This window comes from Mus musculus, chromosome 8 (genome assembly GCF_000001635.26).
Source record: "Mus musculus strain C57BL/6J chromosome 8, GRCm38.p6 C57BL/6J".
Taxonomy (NCBI): Eukaryota; Metazoa; Chordata; class Mammalia; order Rodentia; family Muridae; genus Mus; species Mus musculus.
In genome coordinates, this window is record NC_000074.6 from 22,571,470 (window position 1) to 22,594,258 (window position 22,789).

Here is a 22,789-nt window from a genome sequence, read left to right on the forward strand (position 1 = left end):
TGGCGTCTCTTCACAGCAATAGAAACCCTACTAAGAAAACTTCCTAAGGAGATGGAAGGAGTAATTATCACCTTAATGAGATAATATACTTCTCAGAAGTCTTTCTCCTAGTGCCGTCACTTTCAGATCTTCACTAGTAAGGCCTGCCCACTTCTCTGAGTTCTAACTCAAAACATCTTTTTTCTCTTTTTCAGATGCCAGCTAGAGGCCTCATTAAAATGGTTCACAAGCTTCCTTCTGAGTCTATTTTACAATTAATTTATTGGGAGTCTAAGAAACCATAAAAGAGAAGCCCAATTTCCCTGGTAACATTACTCTACCAGGGCACTTGGTTATCATAGACTTGAGGCAGGGAACCAAGACAAGGATAAGGAGTTAGAGAGATGCTAATTATTGTTATTGCTCTATCAGAGGACGGAGTTTGATCCTAGTATCTGCGTTAGGCAGATCACAAATGCCTATAATTCCAGCTCTAAGGGAAGCCCTTCTGGCTTCCATAGAAGCTGTGTATACATCTTTTAAAAATCAAGTCTTTTGTTTTGGGGGGTTGTTTTTTAAATTATTTTATTTACATTCCAGTCGTTTTCTTCCCCTCAGTCCCCTCTCCCACGGTTCTTCATCCCATTCCTCCTCCCCCTTCTCAAGTCTCTCAAGCACATCACCTCCCATTGAGACCTGACCAGGCAGACCTCGGCTATATTTATTTGGGCCAGGGCCCTCAGACTGGTCTGTGTATGCTACTGGTTGGTGTGGTTGGTGGCTCAGTCTATAGGAGCTCCCTGGGGTCTGGGTAAGTTGACACTGCTGGTCTTCCTATGGGGTCACCCTCCCCTTCAGCTTCCTCAATCCTTCCCCTAATTCAACCACAGGGGTCTCTGACTTCAGTCCAATGGTTGGCTGTAAGTATCTGCTTCTATCTCATTCAGCTGCTGGTAGGGACTCTCAGAGGACAGACATGCCAGGTTCTGTCTGTAAGTACAACATAGCATCGGGAATAGTGTCAGGCCTTGGCACCTTCCCATAAGATGGATACCAAGTTGGGCCGGTAATTTGACTACCCTTCCTTCAGTCTCTTCCCTGCAGTTTTTAGACAGGAACACTCCAGGATCAGAAATGTTACCTGTAGTTAGTTGCCATGCCCCTCTGCTTAAGACCCTGTCTATCTCCTAGAGGTGGACTCTGAGTTCCCTCCCCACGATGTAGGGCATTTTGGCTAAGGTACCCCATTGAGTCCTTAGAGTCTCTCACCTCCTCTGGTAGTTTCTAGAGGGTCCCTCCCACCTCCCACTGTTTGTAAGATCTTTATAACAAAATGAAGACAAACATTTAGCTAGAGGCAGGCAAGGTAGCTGCTAGCCTAGTCTACAATAGAGAATTTCAGGACAGTCAGCACTGCAGAGGGGCCCTGTGTTTTGTTTTTAAAGGGGGAAAGAAAGAAAAAAAAGTAACTGGCTGGGATGGCAGCACACACCTTTAATTCCGGCTCTCGGGAGGCAGAGGCAAGCTACTCCGGTCTATTCAGAAGCTCCAGGCCAGCCAAGGGTACATAGTGAGACTCTTTGTTTCAAAAAAAAAAAAAAAAATTAAACTCAGAAAGGTAAAAGACTTACACAGGAGTCCTAGGAATACGGCTGCAGGTGTGTAAGAATGTGGAAGTCCAAGAAGAAAAGGGTGCTTGGTTCTGTAAGCCTCGACAAAGCCTCGACAAAGGAATCATGTGAGAGTAACTGTTCCAAGTCGGTGGTTCTCAACCTGTGCGTCATGACCCCTTTGTGGTTAAATGGCCTTTTCCTTCACAGGGGTTATCAGATATCTTACATATCTGATAGTTATACTACAATCATAGCAACAGCAAAATTATAGTATATAATTATAAGTAGCAATGAAAATAAATTTATGGTTAGGGGGTCATCACCACGTGGGGAACTCTATTAAAGAGCTGAAGCATTAAGAAGGGTGAGAACCACTAATGTTCTAAGTAATGTGTTTCAGACGCAATCAAGGACCAAGAGTTCTTGTTGAAGACTGAAACCTGCTTAAACAGCAAAGGGAATTTTGTTTAGAATGAAATGGAAAATTTGTCTTTCCCAGTTTGCCATTTGTTAACCAATCCCTGAACTCAGAAATTTCAAAGTCCACGGAGTCAGGAGAGGGGGTCCAAGAAAATGGACAGGATGACCTCAAGAGCAGAAAGGGCCAGGAGAGCAGGGGTTTATTTTTGGTTGGTACCACAGCGGCACCTAGTGGGGCCAAGGTTAATTGTAATCACAACAACATCTTTTTAGGGCCTTTAAGCATTATCATAGAAATCACTTTGCAAAGTGTTGATCCTCTTATAGTTCAGAGTTGCACGTAACAACAGTAATTATGCTTCTTTGATGATCACAGTAAATTATGATTACTTTCAGAAACCCTCTTTACTGAGAAGCCAAGCCAAATAAAGGCTTGTTGTAGTTTACCTTTAAGCTAACAGCCAGTACTATCAAGTCTTCAATGACTTGGCCACTGAAGGCAGAAAGACAAGCGCTTCTACAGACCAAGAGGCTTTATCAAGAAAATGCAGGGCTATTTTCATCTGAGCAGGAGCTCTGGGGAAAAACCAACCAGTGCGTGGGTGAGATCAGAGAAGTTTGCAAAAGGTAGAAATTTGGCCCAAACTCCAAGCACTGTATGGATATGATGGAAGGCTTCAGATTGGGGAAATGGTAACTGCACAAGATCCAAGGAGAGAGTTCTGCCAGGCACTTTGAAACGGAGGTCTGCAGAGTTCTTTCCTTTAGCGGAATTTCCCCCTAATTAATAGATCGGATAATAAAAACAACAAGAAGTCAATCGCTGGGAGAAAACAGAGAGGCAGGCCTTCCAGTCCTAGAGAGAAAAAGGGGACGCAGGAGGAAGTTAGCCTTTTTGAATGGTGAGGAAAAGAAACAAGATGTAGACCGGCAACTGTTAGATTTGATGGCGGATTCTGCCACCAGAAGATTTCCAACATAGAATACTTGATGAGTTTAGGATGATAGTTTCTGCCCACAGCGGTTGTGTTATCTGTTGATTCTAAACTAAGATTGTCTGGTGTTTTCCATTCTCTGCCACTCAGGTGGGCTGGAGGGAAGGAATTTAGCCTTGAGGGGGAGGGGATTCAGCCAGGCTTTGGAATGGGAAAACTGGGCAAGGTCTGAGCTCCAGAGGAGAGCTGGCGAGAGTGGCAGTAACTTGGAGTGCAAAGGGGTTCCGCAACAGCTGGCCACGGGGACCAGGCCACAGAGACCAAGAGAGCCATCTCATCAGACGGCCCAACCAGCCACAATTTGATAAAATCCCCAAATAAAGGTTGGATTTAAACTTTCCACACATCCATATTTGGATTACCTTATCAATATATAAACTTTGGCTCTCAACAATATTGACTAATTGAGGTCATGAGGTCAATTCAGCAGATGAAATAACCAAGGATACAGCTTATTAGCTCTTCCTTCGAGGCAAACGCTACCCCAGCCCTGTCGTTCCACTGCTTACACTCCTACTTACCCACACTAGCCTGAAGAATCACCTTGCAAAACAACCCTCAGCCATGCTGTGAGAGCTTCTCCCGCCACTCACAGCAGGGTCTGTCTACTCATACCACACATGGGCTTTTATGATACAGGATTAGATACATGGGCAAACTGTTTTACTTTCTCTTGTAATGGTAGCTCAATCCACAAAGATAATAGTTGAGAAAATAAAATTTTATCTTATGCTTGCTATGGCAGATATTGTCTAAGCTCAGTGGTGTGTCACTACCAAATTAGCCATAACTGGGCAAAGACTGCTGCCTGGCAGCTTTTAGGCAGGCTTTGGCTTTGTCAGGGTCAAGTACTATCTTACCTTGGGGTTTTTCAAAGAACAAATGTTGCCTAGTTATTTTAAGACAACCCTCTTAGAAACAGCAATGAATCCTAAGGAGTACATTAGAATATAAATGACCAGTAAATATGTGGAAACAGCCCTTCTCATTTGCCACTGGGGAAGTATAAATCAAAAGAAGATAGAACCTTTCACCCTCAAAACAAACATGGTAGTGTGGCAACAGAGTCCGTGTGCATGGAAGGCACGGAGGAGCACCAGGGATAGGACTGTAACTCAATACCAACACTTGAAGGGCAAACTTGCAACAGCCACTGCTACATGTAACCATCTAAATTTAAACCAAGTAATGTGTAATGAAAATTAAATCTCAAATTGGGTGGCTCAGGTGTCCTGATACTAAGCTTAACAGCCATATATAGCTAGTCTATACATAAACCACAGCGAGAGAGAGAGGGAGGGAGAGAGAAGTCTACTCATGACCCCCACACAGAGAGGGGGAAATGTGGTGATTTGGATGAGCATGGCCCCACAGGCTTGTGTTTGGCCCCAGCTTCTAGACCTGTTGGGGAAGGATTAGGAGGTGTCTTTGGGGTAGGCTTTGAGATTTCAAATTCCCAGGATGTCTCTCTAGGCTGCCACCATGCCTTTGCTCATCCTCACCCTAAGCCTCTGAAACACAAGCTTGCTTTTGTGAGTAGCCTTGGTCAGTGTTATTTCACAGCAATAGGAAAGAGGGGGCAGTAAAGGTTAAAAGGTTTTTTGGTTTTTTTTGTTTTTTTGTTTCCCGAGACAGAGTTTCTCTGTGTAGCCCTGGCTCTCCTGGAACTCACTCTGTAGACCAGGCTGGCCTCAAACTCAGAAATCCGCCTGCCTCTGCCCACCGAGTGCTGGGATTAAAGGCATGTACCACTACGGCCGGCTATTTTTTTTTAACTAATTTTTAAAAGGAAAAAAAAATTATTAAAAGAAAAAAATAAAGTGGGGCTGAAGAGATGGATCAGAGGTTAGGAGCACTGACTGCTCTTCCAGAGGTTCTGAGTTCAATTCCCAGCAACCACGTGGTGGCTCACAACCATCTGTAATGGGATCTGATGTCCTCTTCTGGTGTGTCTGAAGACAGCTACAGTGTACTCATATAAAATAAATAAATAAATCTTTTTTTTTAAGTGTACTCTAAAAGGAGATAAGCACTTTAACCTTCTATAAACAGACACCTATGAGATCTCTTAAAATACTAATAACATCTACAAGAATATAAATCAAACTGCTGCAGTAATGAGGGAGGAAGGGTTGTAAAGAACAAGAGTTTCTAATTCTAAGCTGTCTCCAACTGTTATAACAGGCATACATTACTTCTAACTAGTTTACAACCATGATAGACTTAAGTCTACCCATATCTTTTCTAAACCCTAACTCCATCTTCAGCTGTATTATCACACCTAGTGCTCAATAAACAAAAATCCCAAACATTTTCGAAGCCCTGGAAGAGTCAGAGACACCCCCTTCCCACCGCAGCCTCCATCCATCTCTCCCTCTGCCTGTCTCTTCCCCAACAATGCACTGAGCAGCTTCAAGACATGCAACATGATCCAACAAGAAGCTAGTTCCTCCACAGCAGACCACCACCACTGCCTCACCCTTCTAGGATGGAGTGAGAAGCAGAAGTCGAAGGGAGGGGAGAAAGCACATGTATTTTAGTCACACCACTTTAGAAATGACTCCACGTTCACAAGCAAACCAACCACTACTAAGAAGTCAGATGAACAATTGTGTTCCAAATGTGATGGGTTTATTTTACTCTGATGCAAAACCAAAGCTCTCACTAGAGCAGAGACTGATATAACAAAAGGCCATGGAAAAGTGGACTGGGACATGCAGGACACGGTGTACAGACCGGGGAGGCAGGTCGCTCCTTTAACATGACACTACGTTGTTGCTGAGGAACATATTTAAATTAACTCTGCAGAACTCAACTGAAATGTGGCACAAACATGACAATTTCCAGGCATGCCTTCCAGGACCTCCCATTGGATAGATCTGTAATCTCTAGACTTCAGTGTGGGAAGAATTACAATTCTTTGGAAGAATAAAAAGTTCACACTTTTGAAATTTCACAGAATTTTAAGGCCAAAACATAGTGGGTTCATTTCTCTTCATTTCCAGGGACAAGTGATACTCTACTCAAAACCACACTAAGCCTCCAGTTCAAATCCCAATCCAACCTTGTGGCCTCCTGCATTGAAGTTCTTTCCATCTATTAAAGCTGACAGGGTCAGTTTGACTCCTAAGGAGAAGAAAACACCGTAATTACTTGTAGCCAGTATCATACTCAGACCTAAATTTTCTAGAAATAACTGATCTAAGTGAATAGCATGGAGTATAGGTAGGCGTAAGCTACATTGCACTGGCACAGTTGTCTAGGCTGACTGATACATGAGAAGGAAAAACTATTTGGAATTCAAAATGAAGAATAATGAGGGATAAGCCAAATTCAAAAGCTAGTGATTAATCATAGTTTTAAACTAGTTAGAAATGTATAGCTAGAAATCAGTTAGAAACTTAGAACAAGAGCACCTGCTCCGTTCTACTTTGTCGAATAGCTAGTCGTTACACAATGGCGTCAGTCAACCCATGATGATTACTTTAGAGGTTGCAAAGATTATTCTCATTATCTCTTTGTAACTTTCTGTCCTGACCCTCCACTAATTAATTCCCTTTACGTACCTGGTCGGAGGGTCTGCGTATAACCCAGTCCAATTAAACTGGCATTGTTTACTTTGGCCTAAGATTAAGAGATGAAGAAGCAGCAGTTAGAAAACAACTTCACAACATGCCAGCTCAGAGCAAAAACTACTTCATGCACACGGTTTCTAAAGTTAAAAGTACTGGGCAAATTTAAAAGTATTAACACTGTAAAAAGATAAATCTTCTAACTAGTTGAGAGGACTGATGGGAATTGTGGGTAATGAAAATGTATGCTGTCAAGTTCTTGAACAGATTTTTCAAGCACACTGTTAGCAAACATCCCTAGGTACTGAATATTGTTTCAAGACAGAGCCTCCCTTCACAGCCCTGACTATCCTGGAACCCACCACAGAAATCACAGAGGGCTGTGGTCTCTGCCTCCCAAGCGCTGGGATTGAAGGCATGCAGCACCATGCCTGGCCTATAATAAATTCCTTATGACGCCAAATTACCACCCCCAACAATGATGAAGCAGTTAAAGTTTATGACAACATGGACAGGTATCCTAAGCCCGATCCGGACTCTTACTTTGACCCTGCTGCTTCCTATGACCTCACCTAGTTTCCAGGCTGACTGTAGAACAGGGGTAAGGATATTGCTTTTCACCACACTCCAGTTACAGGAATTGCATGAGATAATACATGTAAAACATTACACCTAAGAGCTACATTTCTGTTAGTGCTAACTTAAATAACTATGATTAGTAAAAATAGTAATCTACTCCCATGAATTTACACATAAGGACATACTGAGGTCAAGGCCACACAACAGCTGAGAAATTAGGACTAGAACCCAAATTTCCTGCCTTAGCCAGAATGACCCTCTCACTACATGAGTGAAATCACGAAGTTATTAAAGAACATGAACACTGTAACAGTATTCCAGCACTCATTTACAACTAGGATCCAATCTGACAGCACATTCTTACAGATAGAGAAGTTCTACAATCCAGCTTATATTTAGCAGCGATGCCAAAACGAGTGTTGTTGCTGCCAGCTGTCCATGCCAGGTTTATTGACGTTTCAATCCTCTCGTTAACTTTCTGGTAGATTGAGCCTCCAAACTCAGTGCCATCATTCCTGTTCTCATGGTAGAAAGGAAGGAAGGAAGGAAGATGGAATCACTTACTGCTAATACATGGAAACAAATTCTATATGGCAACTATGGAGTCTAGCAAATTTCTAGTACAAATGACTATTAAACAAGACATAAAGCCAACCTACAAAATATGTAAGAGCCTAGTTAAAGCATAGTAGCTCCTGATTGATTTACTTGGCTCTTCAGCATAATATAAAATTTTTAAGATACAATTCAACTCTGCTCAAAGGCAGACACCTCAGATAAATAATGTAATCTATAGGTAATTATCTTTCATGTAATTTAGAAATTATAACCTTTAAGTCTCTCTTTCATAGGATCTAGGCCCATAAACACTTTAGAAAGATAAAAATAGAGGAATAAAACAAGACTAGCTTTACTTACTATACACCCACAGAGTGAGAAAACACTTTACAATCAATACCCAGGATGCACTGCTCCACTTATAAACCCATGGCTCTTTGAAGCATACCATGGTTTTCTAACAACAATGTTTGAAGACCACTTTCTATATTAAGAGTATTGAGGTATTAGAGCAATGCCTCAGAAACACACAGCTCACTCCTGCCTATAACCTCAGCACTGGGAAGTATAGCCAAGAGGATCAGGAGTTCAAGGTCAGTCAAGCTTGCTATATGAGTTTGAGGCTAGCCTGATCTACATGAGATCCGTCTTAAAACACCAAAACCTAACTATATTGTAAGTACAAGTTGAGGCTGATTCAGCCAACACGGAAAGCCAGGATTACTTTGATACCTATTATTTCTGGATGTAACAGAGGTAGTAACTAGGCTCCAACCAAAGATATATGAAAATCTCCATACACAATTACCAGAGTAGTTCCAGTTCGTTCACATTATCTGGTGATTGTTCTTAGTGTGCCAAACATCTGCTTCCAGTTATAGTCAAAATAAGTCGAAAGTAACAGTGAGGTGTATATGTGCTCTGGGCTGTCTGCACTCAGTGGTTTCACAGATGCTAAAATAGGCTTGAGTTTGCGCTGAGAGCTGACAGCAGAAACACAGCAGCACAGCCTGACAGGCTTGTGTGTGAGCTTCCTGACAATGCACTGCTGACGGTGAGACCGTGCAGCAGGACTGGCACCTACCAAGCAGTATTACCATCCTTTCACCATTCAGAGGAATTGCACTGGCACTAAAGACGCAATGAACACTCACACGTGAGTATGCAGCTGGAAGTCTGCAGCCTTGTAACCAAGAGCGAAATTATTCTGAGACAGTTTGGATTTGGCTGTGTCAAAACTCATCTGATAGCCAGCAAGCCAACCTTCAAAGGCCAACACAGCCCAGCCATAGATGGTCGGTCCAGAAAAATCTATATCAACATTACTGCCGAGACTAAAACAATCCCGTCTATAGGAGGCCTTTAATTTCCCACTCTTCTTTCTGTAAAAACAAATAACATGATGAAAACCATGAGTCCACATTTCTACTCTGAGGTGTAAAGTCAGACCCTCCCCAGAGATAGATGACTATATGGTACAAATGCTACAAATGACTTAGCTCTACAAATACAACTCTTAGGATGCAAGTGTGTGTCAGTGTGGACTGGGATACTCTCCTTTAATCCCAGCACTTTAACCCCAGGAGGTAGAGTCAGGTGGATCTCTGTGAGTTCCAGAAGAGACCAGGGCTACACAAAAAAAACTGCTCAAAAAACAAACAAACCCACACACACACAAATAAATGTATATGTCATTATATAAACTAACAAAGCGTTTTATGATTAGCTGTTAGATAGGGAAGTGCTTTGATGTTCTGTTGCACAGTAGGGTCATTACACATAAAGTACTATATATTTCAAAACAATACAAGGATTTTAAAGTTGCTTTCAACTCAAAAAGATGATGTTTGAGGAGACAGATATATTTAATTACACAGTATATACACATATTCAAATACTACACATTCTGCCACAGATATAAACATTTTTGTTAAAAAAATCCAAAGTCCATAAGTAGTAAGATATTTAGCCAGGTAGTGGTGGCGCACACCTTTAATCCCAGCACTTGTGAGGCAGAGGCAGGCGGATTTCTGAGTTTGAGGCCAGCCTGGTCTACAAAGTGAGTTCCAGGACAGCCAAGACTATACAGAGAAACCCTGTCTCGAAAAACCAAAAAAAAAAAAGATATTTAAGTGCCAAATTAATAATCTGAAAATAAAGAGAAAGACACATGAGAAATAAATTATCTTCAAGTGCTAAAATGTAATATCAAAATACATAACTAACCTATTAGTAGAAATACACTTTTTTGTTGCTTGTTCTAGACAAGTTCTCGCTGTGTAGCCCTGGCTAGCCTGGAACTATAGAGATCTGCCTGCCTGTCTCTGTAATGCTGGGATTAAAGGCATGCACCAACACACCCAGCCAAAATAATAGTTGAATCAGAATTAGTTTTGCCTTACAAGTCTTTTAAAAGATTATTCTAAAAATAATTAAGGCATGTGACAGGAAGAACAGACCCATTGTTCCGTCTAAAAACAAATTTCTCTTTGCATTTATCTAGCATCTCTGCCTTCAGACAGCAGAAAGCCAGGATAAGCAGATAAGAAATAAAATAATGGCAAACAGACTAAGCCTGGAGGACGTCCAAGGCTCAGAAACGAAGATGGCAGCACAGCACTCATCCTGGTCCTTACATCTTAGATACACTCTTGCCAGACGCGGCAGCCTTCAGAATACAGATGACTCGGGTCTCAGGCCTTCTAATTCCTAACCCACATAGACCTGCCTGTCTTCTTTCTTTCTTTTCTTTTTTCTTTTTTAACTGTAAATGTTATGCTGCCTTGAGGAAATCTTCCTTTAAAGACACACAAGTATTCTAGCATTGCTAAAACCACCTCCCAATTTCTCCCTACCCCTACAGAAAAAAGAAAAAAAAAATGGGTTTGGATAATTACCCTGTGTTTGGTACAAATATGGTATCAAGAGTCAGTTTCAACCCTTCAGCCAACTGTAAAACAAAAATTTGTCAATTAACAATTAATTTTCAATTCTTTAACTCAAACAAAACAAAACAAAACAAAACCAATGCTAAGGTTTCTTCCCACTTTCTCTTTAATAATAAAGTCATTAAAGAAAGCCAAATAGTAAATTATATAATAAATTACTTCCCCCATCTTTTCTTTGTTTCTTTTTTTCCAAGACAAGGTTTCTCTGTGTAGCCCTGGCTGTCCTGGAACTCCCTCTGTAAATCAGGTTAGCCTTGAACTCAGATGCACCTGCCCCCACACTGCACACCCCACCCCAGTGCTGGGATTAGAGGCGCACACCACCACCCCCGGCTCTTACCTCCCACCTTTCTTTATCCCCTTAAGTCCCCTCCCCTCAAACCCAGCCCTCCTCATGGTTCTCCCATCAAAACATAAATTAAGCTGGTTATGGTGGCATGTCCCTAGAGTCCAAGATACTCAGGAGGCTGCGACAGAAAACCTTAAGCCCAGAAGTTTGCAGCCAGCCTGGGTGACATAATGAGGACCCCATCTCAAAACTTTAAAAACATTAAAATGTAAGAAGCTAAATCCTAATACAATAATCAAAGTTACTGATGAAAATTAATTGTTCCAATGTAACAAAATAACCATGTTGTTCTCTTGAAATGACTGTAAGATAACCTGACATTAACAAAGCCACCTGCTTTAGCTGTACCCCTCCCTGTGTGCTAATATAGATACACCTTCAACACTCAGCTAGGCATGGTGGCTCGCTCTTGTAATCCCCACACTGGAGGTACAGGCAGGAAAATCAGGAGTTCAAGGTCAACTTCAAAGAAAGTGTGAGGCTTGCCTGGACTACAAGAGATCCATTCTCCAAGGAAAATACAGAACCCCGAACACAGTGTCTGAGAAAACGCGTCCTCCAAACATTCAACAAGCAGGAGCGTCTCTGTAAAGCTAACTTTGCAAAGATTGCAAAAGTAGTCTAAATTACAGAGTCCGCTCCACTCAGGAGGGGATGTTAACTGTGTAATACAATTAACTAATCAGAACAAAGATAGTGTGGTTTCCTAGAAAAGTTAAGACACACCAAGAAAGTAAATAAACAGGCTACAGAAAGAAAATACGGTACAAGACATTTAAATTCCCACTCAGATTACATTTTGTGTTTGTTCAATTTTTTAAGGATTATTTTTATTATGTTTACTCACGTATATTCGTGTGTACTTGTACAGAAGTACATACGTGTGGGTGCAGGTACTCGTGAGCTGGAGCTAGAGTTATGGGTGGTTGTGAACCACCTGACAAGCAAGGCGCTAAGAACTGAACTCAAGTCCTCTGGAAGAGTAGGACTTGCTCTTAACCACTCAGCGTCTCTCCTGCCCTAGTTATTATTTTTATAATGACATTATGTGATATCAATGAACTACTAAACCTACAAATAACCTCTAGTGCTTTTTCTTACCTTATTCTCCCAAGAGATTTCTGTCCCAAGAGTATTGTCTGTATTCCACTTTTGGGTGAAGGTGAGCCCATAGTTGCAGACCTTATATTTGGTCTCTAGGTTGCCTGATGCTTTCCCTGTATCAGTATAAGCATGACCTGAAGTAGAAAATTCCTGATAAACAAGAAAAAAAAATTATTTTAAAATGACTTCACCAAACAGAAACCAACTCTATCCTTCAACAACATACCTTCTGCTTCCTTTCTGTCTCTAACCAGGTTTAGAATATTCCATTACTCTTCCCTTCTTATTGATATTTATTATTCCACATATTCTTTTTTTAATAAGCATATTAAATTTTTAACTTTAAGAGAAAAATATCTCATGGAAATAAATGCCTTTATTAAAAAGGTAAAAATACTGAATCTTGAGAGTCTCACTTTCATGGCCTACGATGACTATCAAGTCTCTAAAATACTTGTCAAACAGTACATTTAGAAGTGATTAAAAACCTAAACACTAGCTTCAACATTCTTTTCATAGTCAACAGTGTAGTACTCTGTAACCAGGGGTAGGAGTGTGGGGGTGGGGTGGAGGTGAGGTGGGATGGCCTGAGGGGTAGAGGTGGGGTGTGCTAGGGATGGAACCTAAGGTCCTGCCCACAGCTCTATCACCGAGCTATATCATCAGTCTATTGCTTTAGTTATGATTGATTTAGTTTTATTTTATGTGTCTATATGAATGTCTGTATATATGTATGTATACTATGTGTATGCCTGGTGCCCATCAAGACCAGAAAGTGAATTGGACCCAGGCAGGTGTAAACTGTATGTGGTGCTAGGAACCAAACCTGGGTCCTCTGTGAGTACAGCAAATGCTTTCAACTGCTGAGCCATCTCTCCAGCCCCAAATGCTGTTTTTAAAAATGTATTTTTATGGGCATGTGAAGTAGCTTAATGGTAAAGTGCTAGCCTAGTGTGCTCAAGGACCTGGGTTCCATCCCAGAACTAGAAAAGAAAAAACACTGTGAAAATATACACTCAACATAAACGCGATCCTTTTCAATTACATACTGACATAGCACTCAAGTATATTTAGAGTGTTGTCAAGCATGAATGCTTCAACCACAAAACTATCTGTAAAACTTTCACCATAAACATTTTCAAACGACACCTATTTTCACAATAAAACAGAATTTTTAATTGCCTTTTTCCTCCTCCTCCATCAGGCCTACCCTCTAAAGTATCAGATAACCGCTCTGAATGCTGTAAGTGTAGCTTCCTCCCAACTTCAGTGTCCCTTCCATCATGTGACAATTAGCAGTTGGGAAAAGACCTTCTTTCTAGGGGACACAAACAGTCAATACCTGTCACTGACAATCTGTGACTGCCCAGAAGGAAATGTCTGCCTGACCCTGTTTTCAAGGAGCATTTCTGAAATCTGGCCAGCAGCGATGGAAGGGTACCCTTCCTAAGCAGCTCTGTTTCACTGAGGGCAACAGGAATCCTCCCTTTAGCCCTAACCTAGTTCTGCACAGATGAAACTGTGGCAGACTATGTACGACCTGTAACACTACACAAAAAGCTTCCAAAATAAAAACCATGCTGTCCACTTAGGGCAAGGCATTAAGAAAAACGATACAGCATAAGCCACGTTTAATGGCTCAGGTCAATTCCTTAATGTGAAAACTGTTTGCTTTTAATAATAAGTCTAATTGTCTAATATTATAGTTTTTATATTTGCTTTCCAATAATGGCAAATACAGTAAATGTAACTACTTTGGTGTTATTCTATGTCTTTCCTCTGTCTCTTTAAAGTCGGACGCTCTTATCAAGAATCTAAAGCACCAGACACACAAATTCAAAGAGAAGGCTACCACTGTTCTAAGCTGAAGTGCAGACATTGCCTCAGTTTGGGTCTAATTTGACAATTAAGTAAAGTAAGTATAAAATACATTTACAACATGAAAATGGCATCTTCAGCTATGTGTTTAATGTTTGTAAGCAACACAGACAAAGATCACTGTAAAACATAAAAAATGTACAACAAAAGACAAAGTTAATCCTAGGTTAATAGAGACAAAAGCAGCCCCGGAACAAGCACACAGGCAGGCTTTTTCCTCACCATCTGAATGCACACCGGCACCACAGCAGCATGAAAGGAAGAGAGAAAGGTACAGTTGACTTTTCCAACACTACTGTAACTTGTGAAAATTCTAAAATGTGTACAGTTTTCCTATTTCAACAGAACCATATATACGTTAGCCTCCTTGGAACGGCAGGCCACACACATAAATTCACTTCTGATAGACAAAGAGACAAACCACAGCTGTGCAGAGTAAAATGCAAAGTATCACACAAAACGCACACACCTTTTATCTTCTAATTAAATACTATATTCACAAATAAAACTATATGGGTCTGAATAAAGATGTGGCCTGTAAATCAGAGACTACAGTAAATTAAAAGTTTCCCTGTGTGAGAGTCAGTGCTGAAGGGCTTGTCTAGCATGCACAAGGCCCTGGGTAGCCAGCACCAAAAAAAAAAAAAAAAAAAAAAAAAAAAAAAAAAAAAACGGGGAAAAGAAGGAGGAAGAGGAAGAAGTTAGCCTATTAGGCCTAGTGACACAGGCCTATCATCCAATTACTTAGAGGGCTGAGGCAGGAGCATAGCAGGTTCAAGCCTATCTGGGATACAGGGTAGGTTCAAAGAAAACACTGGCACCTTAGTAAGACCTTGTGTCAGATTAAAAAGGAAAAATAGGGCTGGGGGCTAGGGTGCAGTTCACTGGTGGAGTGCCTGCCCTGCATGCATAAGGCCCTAGGGTCAATACGGAACCAGAAGACAAAGTTAATCTACTTGCTGAGGTTTACTGAATGTCTGCCTAATGATGCTTTGAAAAATATGTCGGGGCTGGTGAGATGGCTCAGTGGGTAAGAGCACCCGACTGCTCTTCCAAAGGTCCAGAGTTCAAATCCCAGCAACCACATGGTGGCTCACAACCATCCACAACAAGATCTGATTTCCTCTTCTGGAGTGTCTGAAGACAGCTACAGTGTACTTACATATTAATAAATTATCTTTAAAAAAAAAAAAAAAAAAAAAAAAAGAAAAATATGTCAACATCTTAACTTCCAGTAAAAAAGATTGGAAGAGAATCAGTTAAAAAGCATAAAACTGAGCTTGGTGGTAGTGTAAACATTTAATCCCAGCACTCAAGAGGCAGAGGCAGATCTCTGTGAGTTCAAGGCCAGACTGGTCTACAGAGCAAATTCCAGGACAGCCAGGGATACATAGAGAAACCCTGTCTCCAATCATCATCATCATCTTCTTAAAAAGCAACAAAAAACCCACATAAAAACAAGGTCTTCTGAAGGACTAGGGTTTGATTCCCAGCAATCACAAGGTGACTCACAACTGAAACTCCAGTTCCAAGTGGTCTGACAGCCTTTTTTGGTTTTCTTGGGCACCAAGCACACACACACCAGGTTCAGACATACATCTAGGCAAAATGCCCATACACATAAATAAATTAGTTCACTTTTAGAAATATAAAATAATCTTGTATATATGTGTGTATATATACATATATAAATTATATTTCTATATTTTGTATAAATCAATAGTGAAAAAGATATTAAAATTAATTTATTTTTATAAAACTTGTATAGACCATTATAATGAAAGTAAAGGTTTCAGTACTCATACACATTCATGAAAGTTTATATATATGTGACAGGAGTCAAAAATATACATCCTGTATCATCTAACAGTGAGATGCCTGGTACTCTTATGAAGACAAGGAATCCAGCTGCCAAATTCAGCCTAACCGTCTCCTGGCTTTACAGCCCAGTGAGCCCGAGAAGGGCACTGCTATAGGGCAGGCAGCGGTGTCAAGAGCATGCTGGTTTATACAACAGGAGACAATTATTTTAAACCACGTCCCGTAAGTTAACATGCCTTAACCATTAGAAATATATTAGGTACTCACCACTCCACTACAAGACTTGGTTTTCAGATCTATCTTGACCATGCCAAACCCTAGAAACATTCAAAAACAAAGTAATATGTACAAAATGTAACTTTTGCTCCAGTTTTTTCAACTTAAAAACTATGCAAGTAATACATTACACATCCCATATGGAAAACACATGGTATTCTCATCAGACAAGAAGTTGAAAAGAAATTGAATTATGACAAAAGTTTAATGCTAAATGCCCTAAAAATGAATAAACTCACACCTCTAAAGTGTAAAAAAAGACAGAAAGAAAAAAAATGCACTATTCTAAAATCTAAAATGACTCGCATATCTATGTGTTGTGTGTGTGTATATATATATATATATATATATATATATATATATATATATATGTACTTGCACGTGTATATGTACATTTGTGTATGTATATGTGTATACAAGGTAAAAATATAATGAACATTAGTAGTAAGAAAAAAGTATACAGCACAGAAAAATCAAAAATTTAATATTTTAAAACCTAGAACATTTTCTAATTGTAATAAAGATAACATATTGTTACCAAAGAAATAAAAAGATGACATTTCTACTGTCATTAAAAATCAGTATATTAAAAAGCATTGTACAGGCTGGGAATGGTATCACACACCTTTAATCCCAGTACTCAGAAGGCAGAGGCAAGTGGATCTCTGTGTATTACAGGCCAGCCTGGTCTACAGAGCAAGTTCAGGTCAGCCAGGGCTACATAGTGAGACCCTGTCTCAAGAAAAAATAAAGAAAAACAAAAAACAAAAAACAAAACATTATACAGAGAGGGGATAAGCACTTTAATCATAACCAGAACTAGTAAAATGAGGCATAAATATTATATGTGGATGCTACTTCATATTACATATATTAGATATGCCTATATATGTGTGTTATGTATAACAACTGCTCTCTTAATGTTGCAAAGGAGCCTAAGGAATGAGAGGTAAGAGGCTAGTAACAGCCCTTAATGCCTGTGATGTACATTAATGGTCACTTTCCCTTACTTTACTAACAGAACATATCTTGCACATTTCACCAACTGAGCTATTCCCCAGCCTACAAAGCAAACATTTTAAGGATCTGTAAAAGCATGCAGCTGAATCCTCAGAATTCACCACAAACCCTGACTGGACATAAAATTTACCATTGTGTACTTACCATACCCTTTGTTAAAGACATCCTTGGCAGCCTTTCCTAGGTCGCAATAAGTTGGTGTGTTACACATAGCTTGAAAATGAAAACAAAGATTAACCATTTAGCATGTTCACTCCTAACTCTTCCACTCTTTCATCCCGAGATTTTTTTTTTCCTTTGCACCGCTAACACTATACCTTAATGCAATCAAAATTCAAAGATGGAGTTGTCCTAAAACTAGAAAATAAGAGTTTACTCTTGAGATCCAGAGTTTATCATTTTTATTGCACTTCAAAGGCAAGCATCTCACAGGTTTTGTTACACTGAGTTTTCTTTTTCACTGTGTGTGTGTGACAGGTACACACTTGTGCAGGCACACATGCATGTGTCTTATTCCTCGGGTGCCCTTTACATTTTTTTGAAACAGGGTCCGAGAGCTCCAAGGTATGGGATTCCCGTTCACACTACTATGCTTGGCCTTTTCAAATGGGTTTTGAAGGTCAAACTCAGATCCTCGGATTGTGTACTTTAGCAACTGAGCTATTCCCTGGACCACAAAAGAAACATTTTATGGAACTGTGAAAACATGCAATTAAGTCCTCAGGGTTGAGGTGTGAGAATCTAGCTTCAATCCCAATACCACACCCCACAGGAAAAAAGTACCCCGGTGTGTGCCTATAATCTCTGCACAGCTACTGAAGCACAACGTAACAAACTCAAGGCCAGTCTAGGCAACTTAGGGAAACTCTCCAAAAGGGAGGTTGTGGGGACTGGGAGGAGGGAGGGTTAAAGGCCTTCAGGGCTTTAATATTTTGCTACTCTGAAATTCAGTCCCTAAAATAAGACCTGATGGTTCAAGCCTGCAATCCTAGCTAAAGAGGCTGATGCAAGAGGACCTCAGAATGAGCCCATGCCTGGGCAACTTAATGAGACTGATCCAAAGGCAAGAATAACAGATTAAAGAGAACTGAGAACACTGGTAGTAGTAGAACCTTTGCCTAGCACACAGAGGCCCCAGGCTCAATCCCCATACCACAGCCACACCAGAAAAGCTTCACTGGGACTGGAGAGAGTTCAATAGTGAAGAGCGCTGGCTGTTCTTCTGTGAGACCCCGACTTAAAGCGTTTCTCCCTGAAAGGTAAAGCCCCTAAACGTTCCCCCAAGCTTGTTTTCCCTGATCTCTAAAAATACAGCCAGAAAGAAGCTCTTTGTTCTCTATAGCCAGCAAAAAGCCTTTTTGTTTCTATACCTTACAACCAGAGATGTGATAATTGTAAAAAGACCTAACCAGGCGCTTGTCTGGCTTCCTGTGCCAAGGACACGGAGATAAACTTTACAAAGAAGAGCTAGAACTCACTCCCCACTCCTCATGCCTTGTAATTTTACCAAGGACACCCACCAAAAAAGAGCTGTAGCCAACTCTTCCCAACTCCTCTCAATTCCTCACTTTTTCCTTTAAAATCCCCCTAGAGTTACCGCTCGGGGTCAAACTCCCCTGTCCTGCACGGCGAAAGGAGTTCAGCTAGCTGACAATAAAGCCTCTTGCAGTTTTGCAACAGGTGTGGTTTTCTCTTGAGTTATTGGGGTGCCGGCCAGCTCATCCTGGGAATTGAGCGGAGGTCTCCCCAGTTTCAGGGATCTTACACTTCCAAAGGGTGTCAACATGGCCTCTCACATCATCTTTAACTCTAGTTCCAAGCGCTATAATGACCTTTTCTGGTCTCTATAGGCACCACACACATGGCACATAGACATGCATTTGGGCATAACGCCCATACACACAAAATTACAAAAAATTAAAAAGAAATAAAATGTAAGAGCTTTGAAGCTGGGTGTGGTGGTGGTACATGCCTTTACTCTCAGCACTCAGGAGGCAGAGAAGGGCAGCGTGAGGCCAGCCTTGTCTACATAGAGAGTTCCAGACCAATCAGAACAACTTAGCCAGACCCTGTCTCAAAATTTAAAATAAAATAAAAGGCTTCAAGAGACTGAACCAGGTGTCTCAACAGACTACAGTAGAAGGATATCAAATCCATGATCAGTCTGGGTTCCAAGATCCTATCTCAAAACACAAATGAAGAAACAAACAACCTACGAAAGCTGAAGTGGTGGCTGAGCAATTAAGAGCACGTGTCAGGCAGCCCATAACCACCTGTAACTCCAACTCTAGGGGATTTGACACACTCAGCAAGGATCTGCACACAGCTGACATACATACAAACACACAATATAATAAATAAAGATTTTTAAAACCTACTAAATGAAATATACTATTCAAGAATAATCTTTCTTTTCTTCCCATGTTTTCTTTTCTTTTCTTCCCATGTTATACTTTTACTACTAGCCAGAAATGGAATAGAATCTATCTGCAATAACCTGCTTACCAAAAATAGGTGTGAACTTTGAAATTAAAACCTTTGAAAACCAAGGTGCTTTCTATCTTTCCTACTCATTATTTACCCAATTTCTGTAGAAAGCCAGTATGCTGAATTCTCGGTGAACACAGATCCCTGCAGCAATTTCTATTGTCTTCCTGTTAAAGACTCAAAAGCCAAGTCTAAGCAATCACTCAACTACCTCAAATAATTCCATTAGTGGGATTTTATGACACCAGAAAATTCCAAAGTACCAGTCAGCTTCCAGGCACTCCCACCTGGGGGCCACATGCAGCCAAGGATACCTATGAATGTGACTCTATCTACAAAAAAGTAAACAGGAGATTTGAGGCTAGTGAGGTGGAATTAAGGCACTAACTGCCAAGACTCAGGACCTGAGTTCTGTCCCTCAGACACACTGGGTGGAAGGAGAGAACCAACTCCCACAAGTTGTCCTCTGACACAGCCAGTGGCATGCAGGCATCTAAACACATCAAACTAACTCTCTAATTTGGGGCTAAGATAGCTCAACGAGGTACAAATCACCAAACCTAACAACCTGATTCTGATGCCAGAACACATGGTTGGTTGAACCAACTCCCCTAAGTCATCCTCTGACCGGCACACAGGGGCAGAAGAAGCAAAAGCGTGCACAAGCGCAAGTGTGCAACACACATGAAATATATACATGAATAAAGACAAACAAAACACAGGGTGGATATGGGGAAACGTGACTTCAACCCCAGCACTCAGAGGCAGAGGCAGACACAATTTGTACATCTGAAGCAAGCTAGAGGTGCTACATAATGAGACTCTGAATAAAAATAAAAATTAAAAAAAAAAGCCTGACTGCGTGACCTTAATAGATGACAAAGTTGTTGACCATGAACTTTGTAGATGAAGTTGTGTCAGATCAACAGGTTGAACACATCTTCCAGTTACGATCACTATGCCTGAACTATGGACACTTTGCAAATCATTTAAATAACTACCCTGTATATTTATACTCAGTCAGTCCAACTCTTAATCCAATTCCTGCTAGGCTTTTGCCTATAAATAAACAGGGCCTTGGTTTATAGCCCAGGCTCACCTCAAACTTACTGTGTAGCAAGGTTGACCTCTCTCAACATATGATAGTCCTTAGCTTCCGGGGAGCTAGGATTATAGCTGTGTGCCACCATATTCAGCAAGACTTATGTCCTAACTGGAAAGTCATTGAAAATTTGTACCTGTCACATGCACACACTATGATATAAAGTTAAGAGGAAAGAGCATACAAAAAAAACATATATAAAGTCGGGGCAAAGGAGATGGCTCAATTGGCAAAGTGTCTGTCACACAAGCATGAGGAACTGCATATGAGGACCCACACAGCACTGGGGTAGGGAAAGTGCGGAGACAGGAAGACTTCTCAGTTCAGTGAGGAGACCTATACCCAACATCAACCACTGGACTCCACATGCATACGGATGTGCACACAAACGTGTACATACACCACATAAACAAGTTCACACACACACCCAAAATTTATAGAGAAATGGGGATGGCGTATGGGTAAAGCACTTATCTTACATAGAAGAGGATCTATAATTGATGCCACGGGTTTTATCCAAGGCATCAATCAAAAGGAAAAGTTAAGGAGTCAAGGCAAATGAGTGGTATTGATGTTCTACATCAATCTATAATAAAATTCTGCTCTATGTTACAGAGTTTGGAGTCCACTAGCAGGGTAATTTTACAGTCCCGGTAGTAATGTAAATCTTTTGCCATCATTCTAGGAGGGAGGAAACACAGGTCTTACGTATTCAGACAGAAACGTTTATACAGTTTTAGGTTTTCATACTGATCAGGGAGAAAATAAACCAAGGTGGTCGAAATGTCTAAGTGCTATTTACAAGCTGCGTTTAGCGTTTTTGATCCACTGTTTCTCAAAAATCATCACTTTGCAAAAGTCAAGTGGATAACTGAAGTCGTTCATGCCCAAACTGTCCCTTACTCGGACCCATGATTCTAATGGGAAATGCACTGCTGGTATGATCAAGCAAAAAAATCGAGAAAACCCGGACTCCATGTTACTCGAGAGTCAAGCTACAACCTCACAATCATCTTAGCGCTACAAGACAGCTATGCACCATGCCCTGAGGCTGCATTAGAGCCTGAGAGGACGACAAAAGGCACTAACTAGAGGAGACAGCTTCTCTTTTGTTCCTTGTTTCTGCTTTTTAAGATGCATGAAGAGCATCCACCCTTCGGCCGTCGGGAGTGCAAGACACGCCTGACAAGTGCTGGACACACCAGACAGCGGGGTGAGGACAGGGTCGGGTGTAGGTTTGGGGTTCCGGGACTCGTCCTCTCTAGAAACCGCCCGCCTTCCAGCCTGGCCCCGGGCAGACCGCCAGTGCGCACGCCGGGTGCGGCGGAAGGTCGCGGCCGGCCCAGGGCGGCGACTCCCGCCCTCAGGCGACCAACAGGGTCCGGGCAGCGGAGTCTCCCCTGCCTCGCCTCGCCCTAGGTCGGCGCCCCTCAGCTCCTCCTCCGTGGCCTCGGCCGGCTCCTCAGGCCCGCCGGCCATCCGCCCACCCGGCCCGCGGCAGCGGTCGCCTCACCTACAACCCGAGGGTGGGCCCGTCCCGCTCCACCAAGGCAACGCTGAAGGTCTTCTCGAACCAACGCCGTCTGCGCCTGCGCGACCTCGCTCCCCCGCCGCGCCTGTGCGCCTGCGCGCCCGTCGTCCCCCAGCGCGAGTGCGCGCGGCGCGGCGCCGCGCCTCAGACCAGACGTGCAAGGGGCCCCGCGGCGGGCGCCTAGGCCAACTGTCCGGCTGCGCGTGCGCGGGCGAGTGCGCGGGCGCAGTGGGGGCCCTGCTGGCGGGTGACCGGCGCGGGGTGGTGTGGAAATGGCCGAAAGGCCTTTGAGGACCTTTGCTGGGCCGGGAGGCGCGGCTCTCGCGAGAATGTGCCAAAGCCGTAGCTACTGTCCCCTGAAGGGGCGCGGGCGGGCAGGGCGCCAGCAGAGACCCAGGGCGGGCTCTGCGGACGCGAGCTGCCAGCCAGAGTGTCGCTCCCAGACCCTGCCACCCTCTCTATGGTGGATGACTTGCAGGTCTTTATGGGAACTTCGTCCCAGGTCAACTGTAATTTTAAAATGTGAGTCTTCTCAGTTGGAACGATGAGAGAAAACC

General features: G+C 42.0%; 1 protein-coding gene across 2 annotated transcripts; it reads right to left on the reverse strand.

Annotated features, from left to right (window-relative positions):
* Positions 1–5,605: 5,605 nt before the first annotated feature.
* Vdac3 (voltage-dependent anion channel 3) lies at positions 5,606–22,344 on the reverse strand. 2 transcript variants are annotated; one of them, NM_001198998.1, is made up of 10 exons: positions 22,215–22,344; positions 17,257–17,325; positions 16,084–16,133; positions 14,218–14,220; positions 12,115–12,267; positions 10,614–10,666; positions 8,871–9,098; positions 7,523–7,673; positions 6,574–6,631; positions 5,606–6,133 (listed from the first exon to the last, which is right to left on the reverse strand). In NM_001198998.1, the coding sequence occupies exons 2-10, from the start codon at positions 17,321–17,323 to the stop codon at positions 6,042–6,044; spliced, it is 855 nt and encodes a 284-aa protein (NP_001185927.1). In that variant the 5' UTR covers positions 17,324–17,325; positions 22,215–22,344; the 3' UTR covers positions 5,606–6,041. The 2 variants fall into 2 exon arrangements, with proteins under 2 accessions (NP_001185927.1, NP_035826.1); NM_011696.2 differs by lacking the exon at positions 14,218–14,220.
* Between the last annotated feature and the right edge of the window lie 445 nt (positions 22,345–22,789).

What these genes read in the sequence shown, in the direction of transcription:
- Vdac3 (NM_001198998.1), bottom strand. Translation starts at nt 17,323, where the DNA reads ATGTGTAACACACCAACTTATTGCGACCTAGGAAAGGCTGCCAAGGAT. An exon ending in ATATTTGTACCAAACACAGG is followed by an intron (nt 9,099 to 10,613) that starts GTAATTATCCAA and finishes TTGTTTTTACAG; the next exon opens with AAAGAAGAGTGGGAAATTAA. An exon ending in TTCCAGCTGCATACTCACGT is followed by an intron (nt 7,674 to 8,870) that starts GTGAGTGTTCAT and finishes CCATGAGAACAG; the next exon opens with GAATGATGGCACTGAGTTTG.